Source organism: Sus scrofa, chromosome 3 (assembly GCF_054392235.1).
Source record: "Sus scrofa isolate SSC_HxYL_T2T_F1_AM1 chromosome 3, Sscrofa_HxYL_maternal_Yorkshire_Landrace_v2.0, whole genome shotgun sequence".
NCBI lineage: Eukaryota > Metazoa > Chordata > Mammalia > Artiodactyla > Suidae > Sus > Sus scrofa.
Genome location: NC_139385.1, coordinates 6,791,449 through 6,814,604, shown reverse-complemented (window position 1 = coordinate 6,814,604; position 23,156 = coordinate 6,791,449). Strand labels below are relative to the sequence as shown.

Below are 23,156 nucleotides of genomic sequence, written 5' to 3'. Positions count from 1 at the left end.
GTCACATTTTACAATGAATCTTAGAATGTTTCTTTTAGGAAGTGAAAAGAAAAAAACCATTTTTAGGAAACTCACATTAGAAGACCAATCCTTGGAAAGGCACTACATTCTTATTTTCTTCTCTCTCTGTCTACTTTTTTTCCTTTTTTTTTTTTTTTTTTGGCCACACCCATGGTATGCAGAAGTTCTGAGGCCGGGGATTGAATCCTGAGCCACAGCTTTAACCAGAGCTATAGCAGTGACCATGCCAGGTCCTTAACCCTGAGGCCACTAGGGAACTCTCTATGAGCTTTTGTTTTCTACCTGTCGCTAAAGTCATTCTTTGAGTTTTTAAAAGCAAGCCATCTTTCCTTACCTTCTTGAGCTTTCCACTGGTGAAGGTTGGAGACAGCAACGTTCGTATTCTCTTCCATTGTTCATCCACAGCCAGACACATGGAATTTTTCATAATTCCCAATGGGCCAAAATACTAGAGTTGAAAGTCAATACATTCTACCATACATAAGTTTTGGAGGTTTCAAAATGGTGGAAAAAAAAACTGTTAAATGGGCTTCAATTAGTCAACCAATATTCAGTGACTATCTACTTAGTAGCAAGCCCTATGCTAGATGATCAAGAAATATTTGCCTTGGAACATGATGAATGAAGGATAATGGTAGAAAGAGAATGTATGTATATATAAGAACTGGGGAGTTCCCATCATGGTGCAGTGGTTAACGAATCCGACTAGGAACCATGAGGTTGCGGGTTCGGTCCCTGCCCTTGCTCAGTAGGTTAACGATCCGGCGTTGCCGTGAGCTGTGGTGTAGGTTGCAGACGTGGCTCGGATCCCATGTCGCTGTGGCTCTGGCGTAGGTCGGTGGCTACAGCTCCGATTCAACCCCTAGCCTGGGAACCTCCATATGCCACGGGAGCGGCCCAAGAAATAGCAACAACAACAACAAAAAGACAAAAACAAAAACAAACCAAAAAAAAAAGAACTGGGTCACTCTGCTGTACAGCAGAAATTGACAAAACACTGTAAAGCGACTACGATAAAAATTTTTCAAATAATAAATAAAAACAAAAAATAAAGACATATTTGCCTAGCTTCCCGAGAGGGTGGAGGAGACATCCAGCAACCTGCTGTAGTTTGCAGGCTCTATATAGTCCAGTCTCCTTTTAAACACAAATTCTCCATGTGGTAGGGAAACTATTCTTCCCATGGAAATAGTGTAAAACTTCATTCATCCTCCTGGGCTGTGCAGAATATATTTTCAAAAATATGTTTTGTTTTGAAATGGATATGTGCAACACTCATTCATGACAAAACTCATAGACTAGGAAGAAAAAAAACTTACTCGACTTGATGAAGGGCATCTACAAAAAAATTTACAACCATCATCACCTTAATAATTGGATGCTAGGAGTTCCCGTCATGGCGCAGTGGTTAACGAATCCGACTAGGAACCATGAGGTTGCGGGTTCGGTCCCTGCCCTTGCTCAGCGGGTTAACGATCCGGCGTTGCCGTGAGCTGTGGTGTAGGTTGCAGACGCGGCTCGGATCCCGCGTTGCTGTGGCTCTGGCGTAGGCCGGTGGCTACAGCTCCGATTCAACCCCTAGCCTGGGAACCTCCATATGCCGCGGGAGCGGCCCAAGAAATAGCAACAACAACAACAACAACAAAAAAAAAGACAAAAAAAAAAAAGGAAAAACAAAATAATTGGATGCTAAAGTGACATCACCAAGATGGTGGAGTAGGAGATTCCAGCCTCTGCTACCCCATGAAGAGCAACAAGAGACAGCTGGCAACACACAGAAATAGGTCTAGGAGCCCTGAGGAGTCTACTTTTGAAATTTGAGCAACGCAATGGAACAAGAAGGAAAAAAAGCTCATAATTTATAAAGGAATCCAATAATGCTATCTATCATAGGATTTTTCACCTGAAACCTGAAGGCAAAGTAAGAGTGAAATGATCTCTTCATAGTTTTGAAAGAAACCAAAGCATGTTATCCAGCAAAGCAAGCCCTCAAAGCCATTTTAAGACAAACAAAAGCAGGGTTGGTTCATCATCACTAGAATGACGTGACCAAAAAACACTAAAGGGTAGGTGTTCCTGTTGTAGCTCAGCAGTAATGAAACTGACTAGTAACCATGAGGATGCAGGTTCAATCCCTGGCCTCACTCAGTGGGATAAGTATCCTCATTGCCGTGAGCTGTGGTGTAGGTCACAGAGGCAGCTCGGAACCTGTGCTGCTGTGCCTATGGCATAGGCTGGCAGCTGCAGCTCCAATTCAACCCCTAGCCTGGGAACTTCCATATGCCAAGAGTGTGGCCCTCAAAAGCAAAAATTCAAGCTGAAAAGAATGCTAAGTATTAACAGTAAATCAAATGAAAATATAAAACACAATGGTAAATGGGAATATATCCTAAAATTCCGAATACAGTAATATTGTGATAGTGATCTACAAACCACTTATGACTCACTCTAGTGTAAAGGTTGAAGGACCAAAGAATTAAAAATTACAGTAGCTAAAATAATTTGTTAATGAACACAAAACATAAAATGATAGATAGTTGACCTTTGAATAAACCAGGTTTGAGCTGGGAGGGTCCATTTACACTTGCATCTTTTCCAATAGGAAATATTACAGTGTTACACAATCTTCGGTTGGTTGTATCCATGGATGGGAAAACATGGGTAGAGTGGAACCACATAACAGAAGGTCAACTATATGAGTTAGAGGCAAAATTTTGATTTAGGAAGGACTGGAACCCCTAATGTACATGTTGTTTAAGGATCAACTATAAACTATGACATCAAAAAACACAAAAAGAGAGTGTGTGTGTGTGTATGTGTGTGTATAAAAACACTGGGCTTTTGAATGAGAACAAAGTGAAGTTTGATAAGATTAAAATAGACTATTATATCTAGATGTTTTATGTAAGCTTCCTGGTAACCATAAGCAAAACCTGTAGCAGATACAGAGAAAGTAAAGAGAAAAAAATTACAAATACCACAGAGGCGTTCTCATCAAGGCTCAGCAGAAACAAATCTGACTAGTATCCACGAGGATGCAGGTTCGATCCCTGCCTTCGCTCAGTGGGTTAAGGATCCAACATTGCTGTGAGCTGTGGTGTAGGTTGCTGACAAGGCTCCGATCCAGTGTTGCTGGGGCTGTTGTGTATAAGCCCACAGCTGCAGTTTCCGATTCGACCCCTAGCCTGGGAACTTCCATATGCCACAGGTGTGGCCCTAAAAAGAACAACAACAACAACAACAAAAAAAAAACTATAAAAAATCATGAAATTAAAAAGGAGACCAGAAGAAGAGAAAAAGAAAAGAACAAAAGATTTACAAAACACTCTGGCAATAGTACTTCGTATAAATAATTACATTAAATATACAGGGACACTCTTGGGGTGGAGCATGATATGAAAAAAAAGAATGTAAATGTTTATGTGTGGCTGGGTCACTATGCTGTACAGCAGAAATTAACACAACACTGTAAATCAACTATACTCTAATAAAAAAGAAAAGAAACTAAATCAGACAATAATGTATTTAGGTCCATTATCTAAATTTGCTTTCTCTATTTTCCAAGTTCACTGGATAATTCATGTGTAAGACTCACCTATCATAAATACAGAGTCTCTAAGTCTTGGAGAATGTAAGTAGTAAGAACTTGTAGATAAAAAATAACTTCACACTAAAAAAATACAGGGACAGATGAATGACAAAGAAAACAACATAAAATGGATTCTAAACTTAAATGTAAAACATAAAACTCAGTAGGTTTAAAAAATTAGAGTAAATCCAGGGAATTTCAGTATATAAATCCAAATGTAAATATTCTGCAAGAAAGTCTCACATAAATGCTTTAATTTTCAATTCACCAAATACTTTTCTGGTTGTGCTGAATTCTCAAATGCTGTAAAAGCCAAGGCAAGCATAAAATAAATGCTATATGGAAACATTAAAAAAAATAAAAGAAACAATGTAACAATGCAGCACTACAATGGGAGAAAAAATTATGTATCCTTGTATGTGTAACTGGGTCCCCATGCTGCACAGTGGGGAAAAAAAAAAAGTGTGTTGAGGGAAATAACAATACAAAATAAATTAAAAAAAAAATAGAGTAAATCTTGGAAGCTAGGGCTAGGTAGAGTTTTTAGACTCGACACCAAAGACATAACCCACAGAAGGTAAAATTAATAAACTGCCCTCATCAAAATTGAAAAAGAGTTTGCTTTCCTAAGAACCCTGGTAAGACGAAAAGACAAGGTACACGATGTGACTATAAAAGAATAGTTGAGGGGGAGCCTCAACTATTAAGGGGATGGAAGAGTACTGTACATAGATTGTGGTGGTCATTCCAAAAATCGACATATTATGATGAATTTTCATAAAGCCACGCGCATGCACACAAACGGGTGCACATGAAACTGACGAAATCTGAACAAGCTCGGTGGAGAGCATCCAAATCAATTTCCTGCTTTGATATTGCGCTTTAGTTCTGCACGATATTACCACTGAGGACACGGGATTAAAGATACAAGACTTGAGGCCGCTCCGCATTTTTTAAAACAACGCCCTAGGACTCTATTAATGTTTCAAAGTGAAAATTTAATAAAGAAATGGTTTTTTAAAAAAGAAGAAGGCGGCCTACCCGCCAGTTTGTGAAGACCAAGTAAGATTCTTTTACCAGGACTGTTTTGATCATGTCTGGATCTGTGATAGCCAACACGGGCTGCTGACCATCAAAAAACCTGTGCCAGAAAAAGCAGAGCTAGTTAAGTTAAATGAGCCGATTTCTGCAGTGGGAGCCACATGTGGAAGTCCAGACTTTCACCCAGAATCACCCAACCCCTACGCCTACAGATCACCATGGGACATGCAATTAGAAACTTTAACTCCAAGTAGTGTGTGCATGAGTATTTATTATACCCGTCTCCATAATTTTTATGTGTTTAAAATATTTCATTATGAAAAAGGAAGAGAGGTTGGTAAATCATCAAAGTAATTAATATGAGAATGGAATAATATTTAGGGAGAGTCCACCCAGTCAGTCTTAAAGCTCATCAAAAATCTGAAAAAGGCATATGACACAATATTAGATGAAAATTATAGGTATCCTGATCATAAATAAGCAACAATGTGTCTGCAAGTGGAAGAAGATTTGGAATGCTCAACAAATGAGTTTAGGATTGTATAAGATTTCTTTGCCCTATTTTCTAAAATTTGCTTCCTGGTTACAAAATTTTAAAGGAAATATGATTTTTAACTGATAAGCAGCTATTTGTGGTAGCATCAAGATTAGAAAAAAATGAAACAAAAGGAAAAAGAATACAGAAATTCGGAGGAGCATGTAGAATTAATTTTAAAATACTTCGTTTTCATTACTTCTAGGTATTCTTCTGCATGGCTCTCAGGTGGGCCTCGGGCTCCGTGTAGGTGGCCTCCTGCAGCAGCAGAGCAGGCCCACATCTGACACTCGTACCACTCAAAGCTGACCCTTCATATGTGCTACATCCCAACCGGCCTCATCTCCTGACTGTCAGGATGCCCGTTCATGAGAATGGGCCACGGGCACGAGGTTGACTCTAAGTTAATTACACTGTCTTCTGGAATTTTGTTTCCCACTATCCATCATTTGCAATTGCTAGAACACAGTGGAAGATTTCCTATAAGTCAACATAGGACTCTTTGACTTCACAGAGGAATTTCAAATCATTTTTTGACCACATGTAACAATGGATGAGAACCACTGTATTTACCACTGCCAGTTTCTGAAAACGATTCTAAACCTCAGAGGGTTTAAGTGGGTGTCAAGTGTATTTAGGGCTCAAGCAGGGACAGACGTGATTAAGAACGCACGTAATCTGCTCTCTATTGGACGGATCATATTTCTCTGATGATTCCCTTCTTTCCATCCTGTTTTATCAAAAACATGTGAGAAGGAGGTCCCATTGTGGCTCAGTGGGTTAAGAACCTGACTAGTGTCCATGAGGTTGTGGGTTTGATCCCCGCCTCCCTCAGCGGATTAAGGATCTGGCATTGCTGCGAGCTGCATTGTAGGTCACAGACAGTGGCTCAGATACCACATTGCTATGGCATGGGCTGGCACCCGCAGCTCTAATTTGACCCCTAGCCCAGGAATTTCGACATGCCACAGTTTTGGCCACCCACCCCCTGCCCCAAGGAAAAAAACACCCGATAGAAGAAGGAATAATGGTTTGGGGTGACCTTTATAGTCATGTCACTGCAGCCTGAGTATTTCCTCCACTACCTGTTAAAATTCAGATTCTTGCCCGCCCCCCCCCCCACCCCCAGGATTCAGTGTTGCTAGTGGAATGGAAAAGTCTTGTTAACTCACTCTCCCATGTAGTTCTTATTTATACCCAAGCCTGAGAACCATTTTCTAAAGAGAACTGGGATCTACCACGAAAAAAAAAAAAAAAAAAAAGAAAAGAAAAGACCCCATCCAACGCTCACAAGAACTAAACGTTGGAGGGGCAGGTGGGGACGGGCCAGTGGGGATCCAGTGCTGTGTGTTCTCTCCACTCAACCATATCCTCTTTCAGGGTCGTGGCAACTCCACAGAGTTCTGTGGTTTCTGAGGACTTGAGAAGAGGAGAGGTACAGAGAGGTGCAGTCTTCTCCCACTTGTGTTTGGCAAAGAAGCACCACAGGACTCCTCTCCAGCTGCTCTCACCAAACTTCCAACAACTTTCAACAGAAAGGGAAGGACCACTGCAATCAGTCCTGGCCACTCTACAAAATCGTCAAGTCCATCAGCCCCCTGGGAGAACCTTAGGTTAGAAATATCCCACATTTGGAGTTCCCGTCATGGCGCAGTGGTTAACGAATCCGACTAGGAACCATGAGGTTGCGGGTTCGGTCCCTGCCCTTGCTCAGTGGGTTAATGATCCGGCGTTGCCGTGAGCTGTGTTGTAGGCTGCAGACGCGGCTCGGATCCCCCGTTGCTGTGGCTCTGGCATAGGCCAACGGCTACAGCTCCGATTGGACCCCTAGCCTGGGAACCTCCATATGCCGTGGGAGCGGCCCAAGAAATAGCTAAAAAGACAAAAAAAAAAAAAATCCCACATTTCTTCAAAGTCAGAAAAATAGAGGAGGTAAAGCAATAATTACGTACATCTCTACTGAAGTTTTTGGCTTAAAAAATACCAAACTCCATACTTGCAGAGAAAGTTAAAAAAAAAAAAAAAAGATTAGGGGAATGGTTTCCCATTCTGTTTACCTATACTCACCAGCCCTTTTTCCAAAAGGATCTATTAAATACAAAGTTTAAATAAGGGATATTTGGCTTTTAAACAAAAATGAATCATTGGGAAAGGTGTAATGACATCCATTTATGAACACATATTAGAGGGGTCTGTGATAACGCACTTTATGCAATTAAAGGTGCCCTACAGACAAAAAAAAAAAAAAAAAGGAGAGGAAGGGAAGAATGAGACACTGGGCATAAATTAATGGGAGGAGGCCCTGAGCTTCCAAGTCTGGAGCAGAGTGCTGACCTGCAATTCTGCAGGCCTGATTCAGACTGTGGACATGGGCACCTGGTGACATCTGGGGTCCCTGGTGGAACAAGCCTCCCAAGCTTTGCAATAGGTGGTTTCATCCCAAGGAGCGCTGGGCTGAGTTGTCGTCCACACCACAAGGGGGTGCCTCATCAAAGCAAGTCTAGGCAATGGAAGTTTCCAGAATACTCACCCCCACATTTTCCCATACTCTTTAAAACATTTATTATCGAAATTCCACATACCCTGCAAGGAGAAATAAAATTACATTATTAATCTAAATGTATTGAATCCTACCTCTACTGGGGACAAAGAAGACTCGAATTCCATGAAATAAGTCCTACTATTTTTCAGTGGAATTTGAAAGGAGGCTCTTATCAGAGACATTTTAGGGGGAGGGAGAGAAAAATAGGGATATTTAAAGCAGAGAATTTTTCACTCTTACCCGCGTCTATAGTCGCTAATTCATTGCTTCCCTTCTTTCTGTTTTTGCTTGTGCACGTGTTATCTCTAAAATCTCATAATCTCTGAGTTAATCCTCCACAGACAGGTGAGAAAACTGAAGCTGAAAGTAAGAGTTGCCTGCACAGCCCCTGATCTTCTAGCTAAGCAGCCTTTTCATTTATCTCATGAGCTGCCTCTAGAAGTCTAGCAGAATTAGGAAGTTAAAACACCAGGGGCCTCTAATAAATCTAGCAGATTTTTGGGTTTTTTTTTTTTTTTTGTCTTTTTGCTATTTCTTTGGGCCACTTCTGCGGCATATGGAGGTTCCCAGGCTAGGGGTTCAATTGGAGCTGTAGCCACTGGCCTACGCCAGAGCCACAGCAACACGGGATCCGAGCCAAGTCTGCAACCTACACCACAGCTCACGGCAACGCCGGATCGTTAACCCACTGAGCAAGGGCAGGGACCGAACCCGCAACCTCATGGCTCCTAGTCGGATTCGTTAACCACTGCGCCACGACGGGAACTCCCAATCTAGCAGATTTAAATAAGTCTTAAGACATGTGTTGAGTGAGAAAGTGAGTGAGTGAATGAGTGACAATGTGGACTTGCCTTCCTGTTTTCTGATTCAACCTCCAAAAGAAAAGGAGCCATATAAAGGACAGTGCAATTGAAACAGTGGCCTGCGTTTTTGCTTCTGCAACTATTTAAAAGAAAAGAAGAAACCAACACACAAAAAAACCTTGTTGCAAAGTTTCAGTTGCGGTGTTTTTAACTACGCAAAAGAAAGTCCAAGAAATATGGATCTTGGTGTGCATTTACTAAGGGGTTGATCTGGGAAAGCTGGAAAGGACATGTGATTTTCCAGAAGGAAAAAATTTCAGAAAGTTCTCAGGCAATCAGGAGACAATTAGGCCTCAGTTGGGAGAATTAGCCTCTGAGGAAAAAAATCCTAGGTCTGAAGGAAAGGAAATCTGAGGCAAAAAGCAGCCTGCATCTCAGTCTCTGCTTGACTTCAGTGTGAATGTGAACTTGTAACCTTCCATCCAGGGGCCAGGTCCTAGAAGAAGCATTAGACCTGGATTAACCACAAAGGCTCCACTAAAATTCTCAGGCCATGTGTTACCTAGTACATTCTGTTGATTCATTAAATTCCTCATAATAATGTCAAATCATCTCCTTTCTAGTGTTTCTGTAGAGGTGATGATGCCTTTCTTTAAAAAAATACCCACACAATTCTGGAGTTCCCGTCGGGGCAGTGGTTAACGAATCCGACTAGGAACCATGAGGTTGCGGGTTCGGTCCCTGCCCTTGCTCAGTGGGTTAAGGATCCGGCATTGCTGTGAGCTGTGGTGTGGGTTGCGGACGTGGCTCGGATCCCGCGTTGCTGTGGCTCTGGCGTAGGCCAGTGGCTATGGCTCCGATTCGACCCCTAGCCTGGGAACCTCCATATGCCGCAGGGGTGGCCCAAGAAATAGCAAAAAGACAAAAAAAAAAAAAATACCCACACAATTCATTTAGTGGTTAACTTCCCAATCAATAGGCAATCACCATCTTGTCTTAGTTACATTCACTATCTGCTCTCACACATAAGGTGTCTCCTTTGAAGGCACAGAAGTAAAGCAGAAAGCTCTTACTGCCAAAAGATGTCACAGACAGCAAAAGTGGATCACAGCATGGAAACCCCTGCAGGGCCTAGCAGTTCTAGAGAGATTTCAAGAATGTGCAAATTTCTGGCTGGTGAATACTAGGGCTGTCTTAGAATGCGAAGTTTCCAAGAAACCCAGGAGGGGAAAAAAATGTACCCAGACCTTACGCTGCCAACAGGAAAGTCTGACTGTGGTGTTCACATTTAATGAGCCATGACTGGGCATGCCCTTCATGCTTTTCTCCTAATACTAAGTAGGATTGTACCTTCCTGGGAATGAGTGTTTGGCAAAATGAAAATCTTCTTCACTCCACAATACACAGAAGTTAAAAAAAAAGCCAAGTCCTGTGCTCAACCAGCCAGCTATCCGACACAAGGTGGGACCTATGATGCCATTTCTGAAAAGTTGAAAACCTCAGAACTTCCTTCTAAGAAGGTGAATTTTTAATAGGGAACTCAGCTGAGATTTGCAACCCTAAGAAGCAAAGCTAGGGCTCAAACAACACATACCTTACGGTAGGCCAGAACATTTCCAAAATAAGGCAGAGGTCTTGGCCTGGGGATCCCCAGCTTCTTAAAAAGTCCATGTGAATAAATCCCATATCTAGAAAATAAAAGAGAAAATCAGGTCACAGGGACTGTGGAACAGGTGTTGGGCCTGGCCACCCACTACCTCAGACCTGGAACAGTCAACCTGGGAAGAAAACATGTAGGCAATAAATAATATCGGCAACTCCAAAAGCAATATTATGTTCACTCATCATTTCCTTCCCCACCTTCATGGTGAGGCCCATAGAAAGTGATAGTGATTAGCTAAAAGCAGCTGAAGGCTTCATGATCACAATCCTGGGTGGAATACTTGATAAGTGCTCCTAAATTTGAGTGTTCCTGAAAAGTTTCTTCCAGCAAGTTCACTCATAAATAATACATTTGTTTATTTATTTGCCAGCATCCTTAGCATGTGGAAGTTCCCAGGACAGGGCTGGAACCTGCCTCAGAGCAGCAGCAGAGGTCCAAGCCTCTGCAGAGGCAACGCTGGATCCTTAACCTATTGTGCCCCAAGAGAACTACCACTCATGTTAAGATTCTTATTCGAGCTTGAAACAGAAAAAAATCTTTTCTTGTTCCAATAATGACACATGGCTTAATTTTGTCCACTCGGTAACATAGCTAGTGATCCTCCAACCTGTGATATTCCCCAGCTGAGCATAGAGCCAGGCACATTCATTTTTTTCAAGATGCTCAGTCACAAAGCCATTAGTTTCCTGCCTCCATGCGCCGAAAGCCTCTTAAGACTGCTGCTCCCTAGGGCAGACCTGTCTGCAACTCATCTTAGTGTTTTTTGTATGGAATCCCGCGAAGGAGGTATTTTGAAATCTTGTGGGTCTTTTCAATAGGGTGTTTCTGAGAGATGAGAGAGTGGAGGAGAAGAGAGATGAGGCAAGAGGCTGCAAGTAATAATTTTTACCAGGAAGTGGCTAGACCTCCAAGGCTAACTTTGTAGGCAAATTAGGAAGGCATGGCTGAAAGCTATGTTATGCATAAATGGTTCTACATGCTCTGCAAGTGCTTTTAGCTGAAACAGGGGGTCTTCCAAACATCAGGTACCTTCTTGTGGATAGCAGAAGACACATCACGAGACATAAAATGAGTAACCATAAACTGTGACAGAATGGTGGATTAAGACCTCATCCCTCTTCTTTAGAGGTTACACATGAAGATAGTACATGATCCAAATATTCGGTACAAATGCAGCACATCTCCTGTGATAAAACAAGCTTGAAAAACTGCATGAAAGAATGTGTGATACACAGGCTCAGCAGGCACCTTGGCCAAGCCCAGCTGGTTGTTGGGATCTTTCCTTCACAACAGTTGTCCTCGGTATGTGGCCAGCTGCCAGAAAGGCCATGGCCCAGGGCCTGCTTTTGTCATCAGAACAAGGGCAAATCAGTTTCTGCTTCTGACTTTCAAGGTGTTACAAGAACTCAAAGATAATGCTAAGCAACTGAGGCATGTGTCAGGACACTAGCTCCAGGGAAAGATCTAGTCTAGGATCTAAACTCACGTGGTCCCATATCAAGGCAAAGGGTGACGTCTTTGGTTTCTTTTCAGCTTCCAATTTTTGGATAAAGCTGCTTTGGGTACAAGGAAGGGCCCAACAATAAGGCCAATCATTTTTATTGTGTTTACACTGCACTGGCATCAGGAGAGCATTGACTGCAGCTGCTGACTCTTGGCTGCACAAGTTTGCCTGGTGATACCATCTGGTTCTAGCCTCAGTGCCAGACCACACACAGTGTGACTTCGAGGACGTTGCCATCGTCAGGCTTCAAGCAGGTGAGATGCCAACCCTGCTGACCTGTGGGACCAGGTGAGATGAGGAGCTCTGGGAGGTCTGCTCTGAGGAATGAAGAATATTCTCGCCTCCATCCTGACCCTCCCTGGATGCCTCCCCATCATCACTGGCCCCCAGGCACGCTTACTCACCTGCACCGAAGATTAAAATAAACTGCTGGCAGGTATATTTAAAATAATCTATATCATAGAAGTATTTATATATTTTACACTGGATTCATTTTCTCGACATGATTCTAGACATGTGAGTTTATTCACCTACCTTTACAGTCAAAAATCACCGAAAAGCAGCTCTCTTTTATCCTTCAGAAAGAACATGCTGGAAATGGATTTATGTCGATTTAAAATCTGGTATTGCAGTTCCCGTTGTGGCTCAGTGGTTAACGAATCTGACTAGGAACCACGAGGTTATGGGTTCGATCCCTGGCCTTGCTCAGTGGGTGAAGGATCTGGCGTTGCTGTGAGCTGTGGTGTAGGTTGCAGACGTGGCTCGGATCCCACATTGCTGTGGCTGTGGTGTAGGCCGGTGGCTACAGCTCCTATTCGACCCCTAGCCTGGGAACCTCCATATGCTGCAGGAGCAGCCCTAGAAATGGCAAAAAGAGAAAAAAAAAATCTGGTAGTAAATAGAATGAATTTAACCCATATTGATTCATTTTGTACTGTCATCAAAAAGAAAATATGCCACATGAAAATATATTCAAAATATCTTGAATTCGAACACATCTCTCAAAGAATTAAAAGAGGAGTTCTCTTGTGACACAGAGGGTTAAGGATCCAGTTTTATTGTCCCTAGTGAGGCTCAGGCTCGATCTCTAGTACAGGAACTTCCACATACCACAGACATGGCAAAAAAAAAAAAGGAATTAGGATGACATCTGTGCTGTCCTCATTCATATTATTACGATTTCCTACTCTTTTCTAATGACAGTGAAACTGAGATAAAGGACAAATGAGACACGGAAGCGGCTTTCCCCACTCTCTTGTCGAAAAGAATTCCTCTCTAACCCTCCCAGAGACTGGAGGAAAAAGTGAAAGAAATGACTAGAGTTTCCTTATTTCTGCCATGCCTGCCCTGGTCAAAGTCGTGTACACCAGATGCTTTGTGTAAATGACACCTGGGGAGGGAGGGGAGCAGGAACCCGAGTGACGCAGGGGCCAACCATTCTAGAGATCTTTGCAGCAGACACGGAACCTGGAAGGTGGAGATAACGAGACCTTCTGCCTCCAGCGTCCCCAAGCCTGGGAAGGGGGTGAGGCGTCTGCCACACAGGTGGCAGTTGGTTTTAATCGGCCTTTGCTGGATTCTGGTTGACTAGTCTAGATCTGTACAAACTGGTAGTCAAAAGCAAAAGATCAGCCCTCCAGGAGCAAATGATTGCCATCAATCCCTCCTAACTTCAGGAATAGGAACTAGGGGGATAACTCCTTCAGCAGGCCTGAGTAAGATCAGTAGTAATCCCTTTGGTGCTTGCAGCAGGCATCGCATAAGCAACCTGCCCTACATTATTTTTTATTTTTATTTTTTTGTCTTTTTAGGGCCCGATCCATGGCATGTGGATGTTTCCAAGCTAGGAGCTCAATCAGAGCGCAGCTGCCAGCCTATGCCGTAGCCATAGCCATAGCAATGCCGGATAGGAGCTGTATCTGTGACCTACCCTGCAGCTCATGGCAATGCCAGATCCTTAACCCACTGAGAAAGGCCAGGGATCGAACCAGCAACCTCAGGGATGCTAGTCAGGATCTTAACCCGCTGAGTCACAATGGGAACTCTCCCCCCCATTAACTTAGATCTTCAAATGGCTAAGGGAAAGGGGGAGCAGATTTGTAGCTCAAGTCCAAGGTTACAGAGGAGATGAGCCTGGACAGCTACTCACAGATAGAGGAGCACCAGGCTGGTAACCAGGAGAAGCCAGGTTTCCACAGAAAAGCTTGGGATCAGGTCCATGGCCACCGTCCTCTGGGGTTCCCTCCTCTGAGCGTCCCTTCAGCCGTGTGTGCTGCTCTTTGCCTCTGAGAGTGTGGAGGTCCCCTTGCTGCTCAGTGGAGAGTCATTGGGGCTGGAGGTTTAAGTGCTGGGAAAGGAGGTGGGGCTGGAGCTGCAGCCAATGGAAGAGCCCCCTGTGCTCCACCTGCAGGAGCCCCTCCTGCCTTGAGAGCTGGCAAAACATCATGGACACGCCAGTTTGTCCTCCCTTGATTTAATATTCTGTGAAAATTCTAAAATCAACTCAATCAGTATCATCATCAAGTCCAAACATTCCATAAGGACAAATAAAACCACTGGCCTTGAACCTCCTTTAACTGCCTTTGTCACTGTGGCTGCCAACACAACAAAATATTTGAACTCATTCAACAAGAAAAGTCTACTGATTGTTACCTGTGCAGTTTTTCTGCCTAGAAAGTCCCCTGTGCCCCTTATAAACTCCTAATCATCCTCAAAAGCAGAGACCAGTCAGAACCTTCTGAGTTACAGTCTTTCCTAACCAACCTCCTTGACCAGATAGAACCATTTCCTTTGCTGGGGTCTTCTGTCCCCTGCCCACAAGTCGATTGCCTCCAGCACCATTGCTGGTTTCCTCACCTCCATCCCCTCACCACACGGAGAGCCTGGGCACAGCCTGGGTATTAGCCACAGTTATGTCCCTGGTACCTGGCACAGGGCTTTCAGAGTGAGCCTCTAGAAGGGTCGATGGACTTGAGTAGGGGGAGGTAAGACCATGGGGCTCCTAGTGTCCTTTCCCTGTGGCTCTTTGGTGACCACGCCATCTTCCTGGATTGTTAATACAACAAGAGAGCCTGGATGGGCCTTGGACGATCCATCAGGATTCTGTAGACAGGAGGCCCCCGAGGGAGAGGCAGGACATGGAGGAGATGGTGGTGGCTGCACCAAGGGTAGCAATGCAGGCTGGCTCCTGTCCCACTGACAGGTCTTGAGTCGACAGTGAGTTAGACAGAGCCTAAAACAAAAACGGCCCCTCTTTATGGGAAAACCAACAGTTCAATAACAGTGGGTGTGAAGGAGGTGAGGAGGGAAAGCAGCCCAGTGGCAAGTGGACCCCAACCTCATTTCCCCCCAGTGGTATGGCTTATATAGAAGAAAGATCTCCAAAAAATTGGCGGGAGGTTTTTCTCCAGAGCAAAGGGCCTCAGCTCTGATGGCTTCCTGCTTCTTGACCAGTGGGGCATTTTTTAAAATGCAGCTGGTAGGAGGAGGCCAATAGACAGTGAGAAGTTAGTGTCACCTGAGAGCCCCTGCCATATACTTGGTGGGAGAGACTCAAGGGCTGAGGGTCCTGAGGTTACTCTGGCTCATTAGCACCCGCTCTGAACCAGGTTCAGAGAAACCATGCATGATGTAAAGAACAAAACCGGAGTTCCCATCGTGGCTCAGTGGAAACAAATCTGACTAGTAAGCATGAGGAAGAGGGTTCGATCCCTGGGTTTGCCCAGTGGGTTAAGGATACGGCATTGCCATGAGCTGTGGTATAGGTCTCAGATGCAACTTGGATCTGGCATTGCTATGGCTCTGGTGTAGGCCAGTGGCTACAGCTCTGATTCATACCTTAGCCTGGGAATCTCCATATGCTGCAGGTGCAGCCCTAAAATAAAATAAAAATAAAGTAAAATAAAAAACAAACAGCAAAACCTCAGAGTTCCTATTGTGGCACAGCAGAAACGAATCGGACTAGGAACCATGAGGTTGCAGTTTCGATCCCTGGCCTCACTCAGTGGGTCAAGGATCTGGCATTGCCATGAGCTGTGGTGTAGGTTGCAGACGCGGCTCAGATCCTGAGTGGCTGTGGTATAGGGTGGCACCTGTAGCTTTGATTTGACCCCTAGCCTGGGAACCTCTGCATGCTGCTAGTGAAGCCTTAAAAAAAAACAAAAAAAAAATCCCTCTAAGATTCTTAAAACTCAACAGAAAATGAAGACATTTAAGCTGTCTTTGTGCACTTCCTTCTCTACCTTTTGTCACTTTCAGTTCTTCTGGGCTGAAAGTCCCCAGGGCGGCCCATCACTGGCCTGAGTGTGTGGGCGTCTTATTGGTAAAAGGCAGAGTCCCAATTGTGTCACCTGCCCTCTTTTATTTCCTTGGCAGCTTGTTTACAGCATTAAATTTCTACCATTATTTGTCATCTGTGGGTTCAGACTTTCTCCAGGAGGCATGTGTTAAAATCCATAGCTGCTACTGGAAATTGTATTGTTCGAATAAATCTATCCATTGATTCAAGGCCAAGTGGGTGGATGTCAGGTGCAGCTCCTGTGCTGGGCTGTGGGTTACAAACCACATAATTCCCTCCCTTGGGAGCAGCCTCCCCATGGAGGGAGGGAGACACAGCCATGCTCAGTATGGAGCACACCTCTGCAGTCTCTGGGAATGGAGCCCAACAGAGAAGTAACTAGGAGAAAAGTGGCTGCAAGATTGAATACCTACAGAGGACAGACCTGAGAAGCAGGAAGCTGATCCCAAGGAAAATTAGGATAGAAAGTCCTGGAATTTTGTTATGTTTGTCCCCCCAGTTGGTGCCTTCTCTAGGCACCATTAAGTAGGGTCCTGATTCTATCCCCAGTTTACAGATTAGAAACTGAGACTCAGTGAGTACAAGGGACTTCTCAACAGCTATTGATCACATGTTACATGTAAGCAAATATGAAGCTAAATAGGCAAGTCTTCTGCTGCTCTGAACTGGAGAGCGGTTCCAAAAGCTTGCTATTTTGTGCTAAGGCTCCGTATGGGAAACAGTGAGACCCAAGGCTGCAAGAGAGAATTGGCTAAAATTCTGATTCTTATGTCCATGGTTACCTCTGCCCAGAGGCTCCACCTGGGTCCCCAGAACCAAGGACTCCATCTCATCTCAGCAGGAACAGACAGGTGCAGGTCACGAGGATGCTCGAGACCTTGTGTTAAGGTCTAACACCCTATGTTCCCAACTGAGAGTTACACAAAATACATCCAACATGGAAGATGAGAGTGTCCGCTGATAGCTACTGATACATTAATTCATTCAACCCAACCCATGGCCTTTCTTATTCTTCTTGGAAATAAAAGCTTTGTGAAAATTATGTTTCCCCCTTCCTTCAAAACACATACTTGGCTACAATGATTCTTCTCACTAAGACTTCCATGACCATCACCTGACATGGTCATCGCAGACTGTGGTCCAGGGGGTTGGAATCTATCCCAAAGCCGATAGGCGAGTCATTTTGTTGGGTGCATCTGCTCTGAGCTCTCTCTCTCTCTCTCTCTCGGTCCTTCCCCACACACAACCAGGATTTGGAGGTGTGGGCTGAGAAGTGCAATAGTGGCACTGGGATAGAGCCAGTGGGATTTTTGCACAAGGATGGAAGCAGGCAGTCTGGCAGGAGGTTGTTCCAGCGGGGAGGTGCTTCAGCAATGCTGGGATAGACCCAGTGGTCTTGCCACGCAGGGATGGAGGCAGGCGTCTCTCCAAGCAGGAGCCATCAGCTCAGGACAGGAGTGGTTCTGGGTCGAAGGGAACTTGCCCTCGAATCAGCACCTCAGTGTTAACAGCTCTGACCTGGGCTCTTTCAGTGAGCCATTCTGGTCTGCTGCTCTGAGCCCCCAGCAAAAAACGCTCCTGCCAGTTGACTTGGAGGTCTCAATCAAGAGTCAAGCAGCAGTGCACAGCAAGTTTTATTGGTGCCCTCAAAGAGAGCGGGCCACCCTGGGTAGGGACTGGCAGCTGGCTGCCACTGGGCGTCTCCTTATATTCCTCTATCACGGACCTGTTTGGGGACCACTATTCTCTTGCCACATGCCCACTAATTTCACGTGCGTGCATAAGGGGTGCGTTTGGATCCTCTGACCGATTTCAGGGGAGGATGACTTATTTGCATGGGAAAAAGTTGATAGGGAGATGCTCCAAGGAACATTCCTCTGGTTTCTGCATGTGTCTTCATTGTTTGAGCGCAGGCCTCCTGGTTTTGGTACTGATAAATGGCCTGTTTTGAATCACTTGGGTCAGAGTCCCTATCCTATCCTACCTAACACTTTCCTTGGAATAAAATGTCTTGAGTACCATAGGCTAGCAAAGGCAGATGGCCCTGCTCTGCAAGGGGAAATAACAGAAGGCATGGTCTTTGTACCCCTTCATACCACAGCAGGGAACACTGAACATGAAGAGACTCACGTACCAAGACTGTGAAGAAGGACGTGTGTGCCTGAGGGCAGCCCCAGACCCCATGTCACTCATCTATGCATTTGTGTGCTAAGGCATTCATCATGTACCTTCTAAGCTCTGTTCTAAATGCTTAGAGTGGGTATGTCACTAAGACCCAGGCATGATGCAGGCGGAAGACAGAGACAAACAAATAATTACAGTAGAGCCAAGGTAAACTAATTATACAGTATGAGAACACAGCGTCTCAATCCTTAACAATCAAGGCAGAATCTCAAATGACACTGAGGAAGGAAGAAGATATTATGCTCAGATATCCATGTAGGTGAAGAGGTTTTCCGACTCACTGGTGCAAGAGGCACCATCAGGTTGTGTTGCGAGACATGTTTCTACAATATTTTCTTAGCCTCTTTCCTGAAAATGCCATCTTGTTCTGCTTTACTTGACCCCATCTTCCTGCTTGAAAAATAGTCACAGTGCTGGTAAATGACTTAAGCTTAAGAGCAAAGACCTAAAGGCATAAGCTAGTCATAGGGTCAGCTGAATTAATGAGGACCTAATGTGTTGGCCTGGGCATCCGGACCTGTGCAGATTGGCATGCCGTTTGCACAAGCATGATACGTCCTCTAAGGAATAAGAGGAAGAGAAACCTCATGGCCAAGTGGTTTATGAGCGGTTGTTAGAATATGTATTAGCAAAGAGAACCAAGGTGCAACCCTAGGCACGCCAGGTTGCCGCAAATAGTCATGCCAGCACAGTGAGGATTCTCTGGAATGCTGTGCATAGATAGCTAACTCAAATGCTAATGATTGTTATGTGCCTAAAGGTCAGAGTAAAAGCTTAACCTTCTACTAGCTAAGTGGTATTTAAAATAATAAAGGAACTTATACAATAATAAACAAACCCTATATCCTTCACCCATAGCCCCCTCCTCACTTTTGGAATAACCAACTGTTTTTGTCTCTGGCTCATCCTAAAGAGCACAGCCAAAGCAGTGTGGTTCCTTGAGGCAGTGCTCTTGGTCCCTGAGACCTTGAGTCCCAGTTCCCACCTTTACTTAAGATAAATGTCTCTGTGTCTTGTTTTATGCTAACTTTTTCCCTTAAGTTTCACAGCACCCATTCTTCAGGCCCATCCTGCTGAGCTGGTCTCGGCAAGGTTGCTATTCCGGTCCTTTTGTATTGTTAGCCCAAATACCTGCTATTCTGAGAAGCCTGTCCTGAATTTCACTGGCCAAAGAAGTGCTCATGGTTTGAAGAGGCCGTGTTGCTGTGGAATGATTTGTGCATTATCATTCAATAGCATCACAGGTCATAATCTAGTGTGCAAAAAAAATGAAAGTGTGATCATGTGTTAATAACTCAGCTGGCAACCCCTTCTTATTCTCATAAGGATAAAATTGGATCTTGCATTTGGATATAACCAGGTAGTATCTAAATTTTGGTGTCTTTGCTTTTGGAATAACCAACTTTTTTGGTCTCTTGTTTTAAAGTGACGTGAGTGACAGGTCATTCTTTTGGCCTTAGAGGAGGTGGGCACCCCACCTCAATGTCACTGTATACGGGGTGGGAGCTATGCCTATTGCATTCAGGTCATGTGCCAACACCAATTACCCTGCTCTTACACTTAAAGGGGAGAGAGACATAAAAAAAAGCTTCACACATAAATATTGGGTTATAGACTGGAACTTGTACTATGAAAGGAAAGCACCTCCTTTCTTAAGCCTTCATAGCACTCATACAGCCAACCTTTGTTTCTGTCTAAATTCTGTTCTCCTTGAAAGACATGAAGACAAAAGAATGAAAAGGACTTGATACATTGGAAGAGTGTGACCCTGGGCATTCTGGGATCTGATTCCTCATCTGACCATGAGGGAAACTGACCAGAATTGACCTAAGAGGACCCTACCCCAACCAGAGTCCCCTTCACTGCCTGCCTCTCTCTGCCTCTGTATCTCTCCCTCCTTTATTAGCCTACTCTTATATGTCATTTAAGATCCCCAAGTCCCATAGCCCAGTCAGAATCCAAGGGTCCCCGAAGCCAAGATGGAATCAAGAGGGACCTAGGAGAAGACAACTACCCATGTAGATCCTGAGCTCTCGATTCTAGAGTAGTTTCTCTACTGGGACTGCAGAGAGGGGCACACACCACACTGACCACATACACACACGCACACACACAGAACAAGGGCTAACCTCAGCAAGGGAGAGCTCCTATTTCTGATCTGAGTACTTGACCCGCATTAAGTGACTCAATCCCTCCAACAACCCCATACCATAGGTGTTACTATGATCCCCACCTTCATAGATGAGCAACAAACTGGAGTACATCACTAATTACTAGCAGGACCGGGATTCAGACTTAGATGGTTCTGGCTTTAGGGCCTAAGATCTTTACTTTTTCAATTTCATTTTATTGGCATATTATTGACGTACAATGCTATATTAGTTTCAGTTGTACAGCAAAGTGAATCAGAGTTGCTGCAAGCTGTGGTGTAGGTCACAGACGTGGCTGAGATCCAGCATTGCGGTGGCTATGGTGTAGGCTGTCAGCTCTACCGATGACTTGACCCCTAGACTGGGAACTTCCATATGCCGCACGTGTGGTCCTAAAAAAAAATAATTAAAAGAAAAAGCAGAAACACACTCAGATTTCAAAGCCATGCTTGTTGTTACCATAAGTGAAACTATAGGGGGGAAGAGAAGAACTGGGAGGGTGGGAATAACATATGCACACTACTGTATAAAACAGATAATTAATGAGAAATACCATATAGCACAGGAAAATCTACTCAATAGTTTGTCACTACCCATGTGGGAAAAAAGAATGGGTATATTTATATGTACAACTGATTCATTTTGCTGTACACCTGAAACTAATACAACATTACAACGAATACAAGTATACGCCAATAAAATAGAAAGAAAGAGAACAAAAGACAAACCTCAGATCACATGGAAGGGAAATAATGACACAAGAAGCGTAAGGTGAAGGAAAACAGTGTCCCGGGCTAAGATGCAAAAGACAGACCAGCATGGTTGCTGTCATGTTCTAAGGAGTTGGGTGTGACCACAGGCTGACCTCATCCAGGAAATCCCCCCCCTCAGACACCCCAAAGAGCCCTGGTATGCATGGATCTTCTATTCTGCTGTGGGTCAAATCCCTACAACCACTCCCATCAGCCCCAAGATAAAATCTAAATGCCTCGGGGTAGTAACTCAACACGTTTCTTCATCTGACCAAAAGTGACTTCTTTGGGGTGGCCTTGATCCACTTTCTCACGTGTTTGGCCAGAAGAAGAGAAGGAGAGAGGACATCTCAGGCTGTGACAAGACCCTTCTTACCATCGTTATCACGGTTGAGTAGGCTTCTCTCTACTTGGTTGCGGAGTGCTGTGTCTAAACCCAGCCAGCCTTCTTGCTGCTCCTAAGGATGTGACTGGATCGCAGGCCACTCTAGGGAGGGAGCCTCTGGAGCCAAGGCACCATCCTGGACTCATCAGCAGGGGCTGGGGGGCTGTAAAGGGGCCCCTGGAAAATCCCCTTGTCTTTACAGCCACCATCAGGACCTGTCTTGTTAGGATTCACTCCTGGGATTTTTAAAATCATAATAAGGCAAAGTCTCTGACATCAAACTCACCCTTTTAAAGGGAACAATTCGGTGTCATTCGGTCCATTTACAATGCTGTGCCGCCACCACCTCTATCTCTAGTTCTAAAATATTTCCGCTAAAACAACAACCAAACAACCACGGCCATTCAAGTACTTTGCTCCCTCCCTCTCTGTCCTCTCCCCGCTTCCAGCATCACCCACCCTGCATTCTGTCTTTATGGATTTGCCCATCCCAGACATTTCACATAAATACAGTCATGTACTATGTGGCCTTTGGTTTCTGGATTCTTTTATTTACATATTTCAGGGTTTTTCCTTCTTCCATACCTATCAATACATCACTCTTTTGATAGCTAATTAATACTCCATTTGTCAACAAAAATTCAATTAGTGAAACAGTGTACCAGAACCTAAATCTTTTTTTTTTTTTTTTTTTTTTTTTTGCTATTTCTTTGGGCCGCTCCCACGGCATATGGAGGTTCCCAGGCTAGGGGTCGAATCGGAGCTGTAGCCCCCGGCCTAAGCCAGAGCCACAGCAACTCGGGATCCGAGCCTCATTGTCGACCTACACCACAACTCACGGCATCGCCGGATCGTTAACCCACTGAGCAAGGGCAGGGACCGAACCCGCAACCTCATGGTTCCTAGTCAGATCGTTAACCCACTGCGCCACGACGGGAACTCCCCAGAACCTAAATCTTTTTGTTTTGAAGTAAAAGTCTTTTCCTTTAGCCTCCCAGACCTCCCCTCTGTCTCAGAAGGATGACTCAAGAGTTAATGATTAGGAAATATCCTAACAGTGAAAAACTAGTTAAAACAGTCTCCATTACATTATGTCCTGCCTTGGCCCACTAACTTATTACTAATGTTTGCTTTTTAGTTAGAGTTATATTGCAATAGTGTCTGGATTTTCACAAAAGATCTCTTCCTTGCTTAATTGCTTTCTTTTACTAATGGTTCCTTTCCAATTAGATTTATATCGCATCTAGTGTTTTCTTTGGTAACTGAAACACACCCAAACACCCTTCCTTGTAAGCAATCTTCATTCCAGAGAGAAGGCCAAGGACCAGTAACCCCAAAGACAACCAGAAACCATCACCAGACCCACTGACACCAGCCTTGACAACTCTGAGATGACCTATGGATGAAGAATAATATAGACACCTTCATCAATAACCCTGTCGTCCGAGCTCAACTTATAAAACCCCTTGTTATCCCCTCTCAAGTCAGGACACAGTTTGGAGGAACTAGGCTTCTGCACCCTCCTTTGCCTGGCAAAGCAATAAAGCTGTTCTTTCCCTTCCTCAAAACTCTGTATCTGAGACTTAATTGGTGCCAGTGTACAGAGGCCACATTTTCGACTAGCATTCGTAGCCTATCTAAGAAAGAAGTGAAAAAATATTTTTGAATCCATTTGAGGAATATAAGCTGA

General features: G+C 44.3%; 1 protein-coding gene across 1 annotated transcript in view; it reads right to left on the bottom strand.

The window, feature by feature from the left end:
- The window catches only part of LOC110259857 (cytochrome P450 3A29-like), a 133,251-nt gene that overhangs the window by 101,036 nt on the left and 9,059 nt on the right, over positions 1-23,156 (bottom strand). The window contains exons 3-7 of the mRNA XM_085016564.1: positions 13,848-14,045; positions 10,126-10,219; positions 7,717-7,769; positions 4,652-4,751; positions 356-538 (exon numbers count right to left, since the gene is read on the bottom strand). Coding sequence (XP_084872690.1) covers positions 356-448 — 93 coding nt within the window. The 5' untranslated portion in view covers positions 449-538; positions 4,652-4,751; positions 7,717-7,769; positions 10,126-10,219; positions 13,848-14,045. The remainder of the gene's footprint in view (positions 1-355; positions 539-4,651; positions 4,752-7,716; positions 7,770-10,125; positions 10,220-13,847; positions 14,046-23,156) is intronic.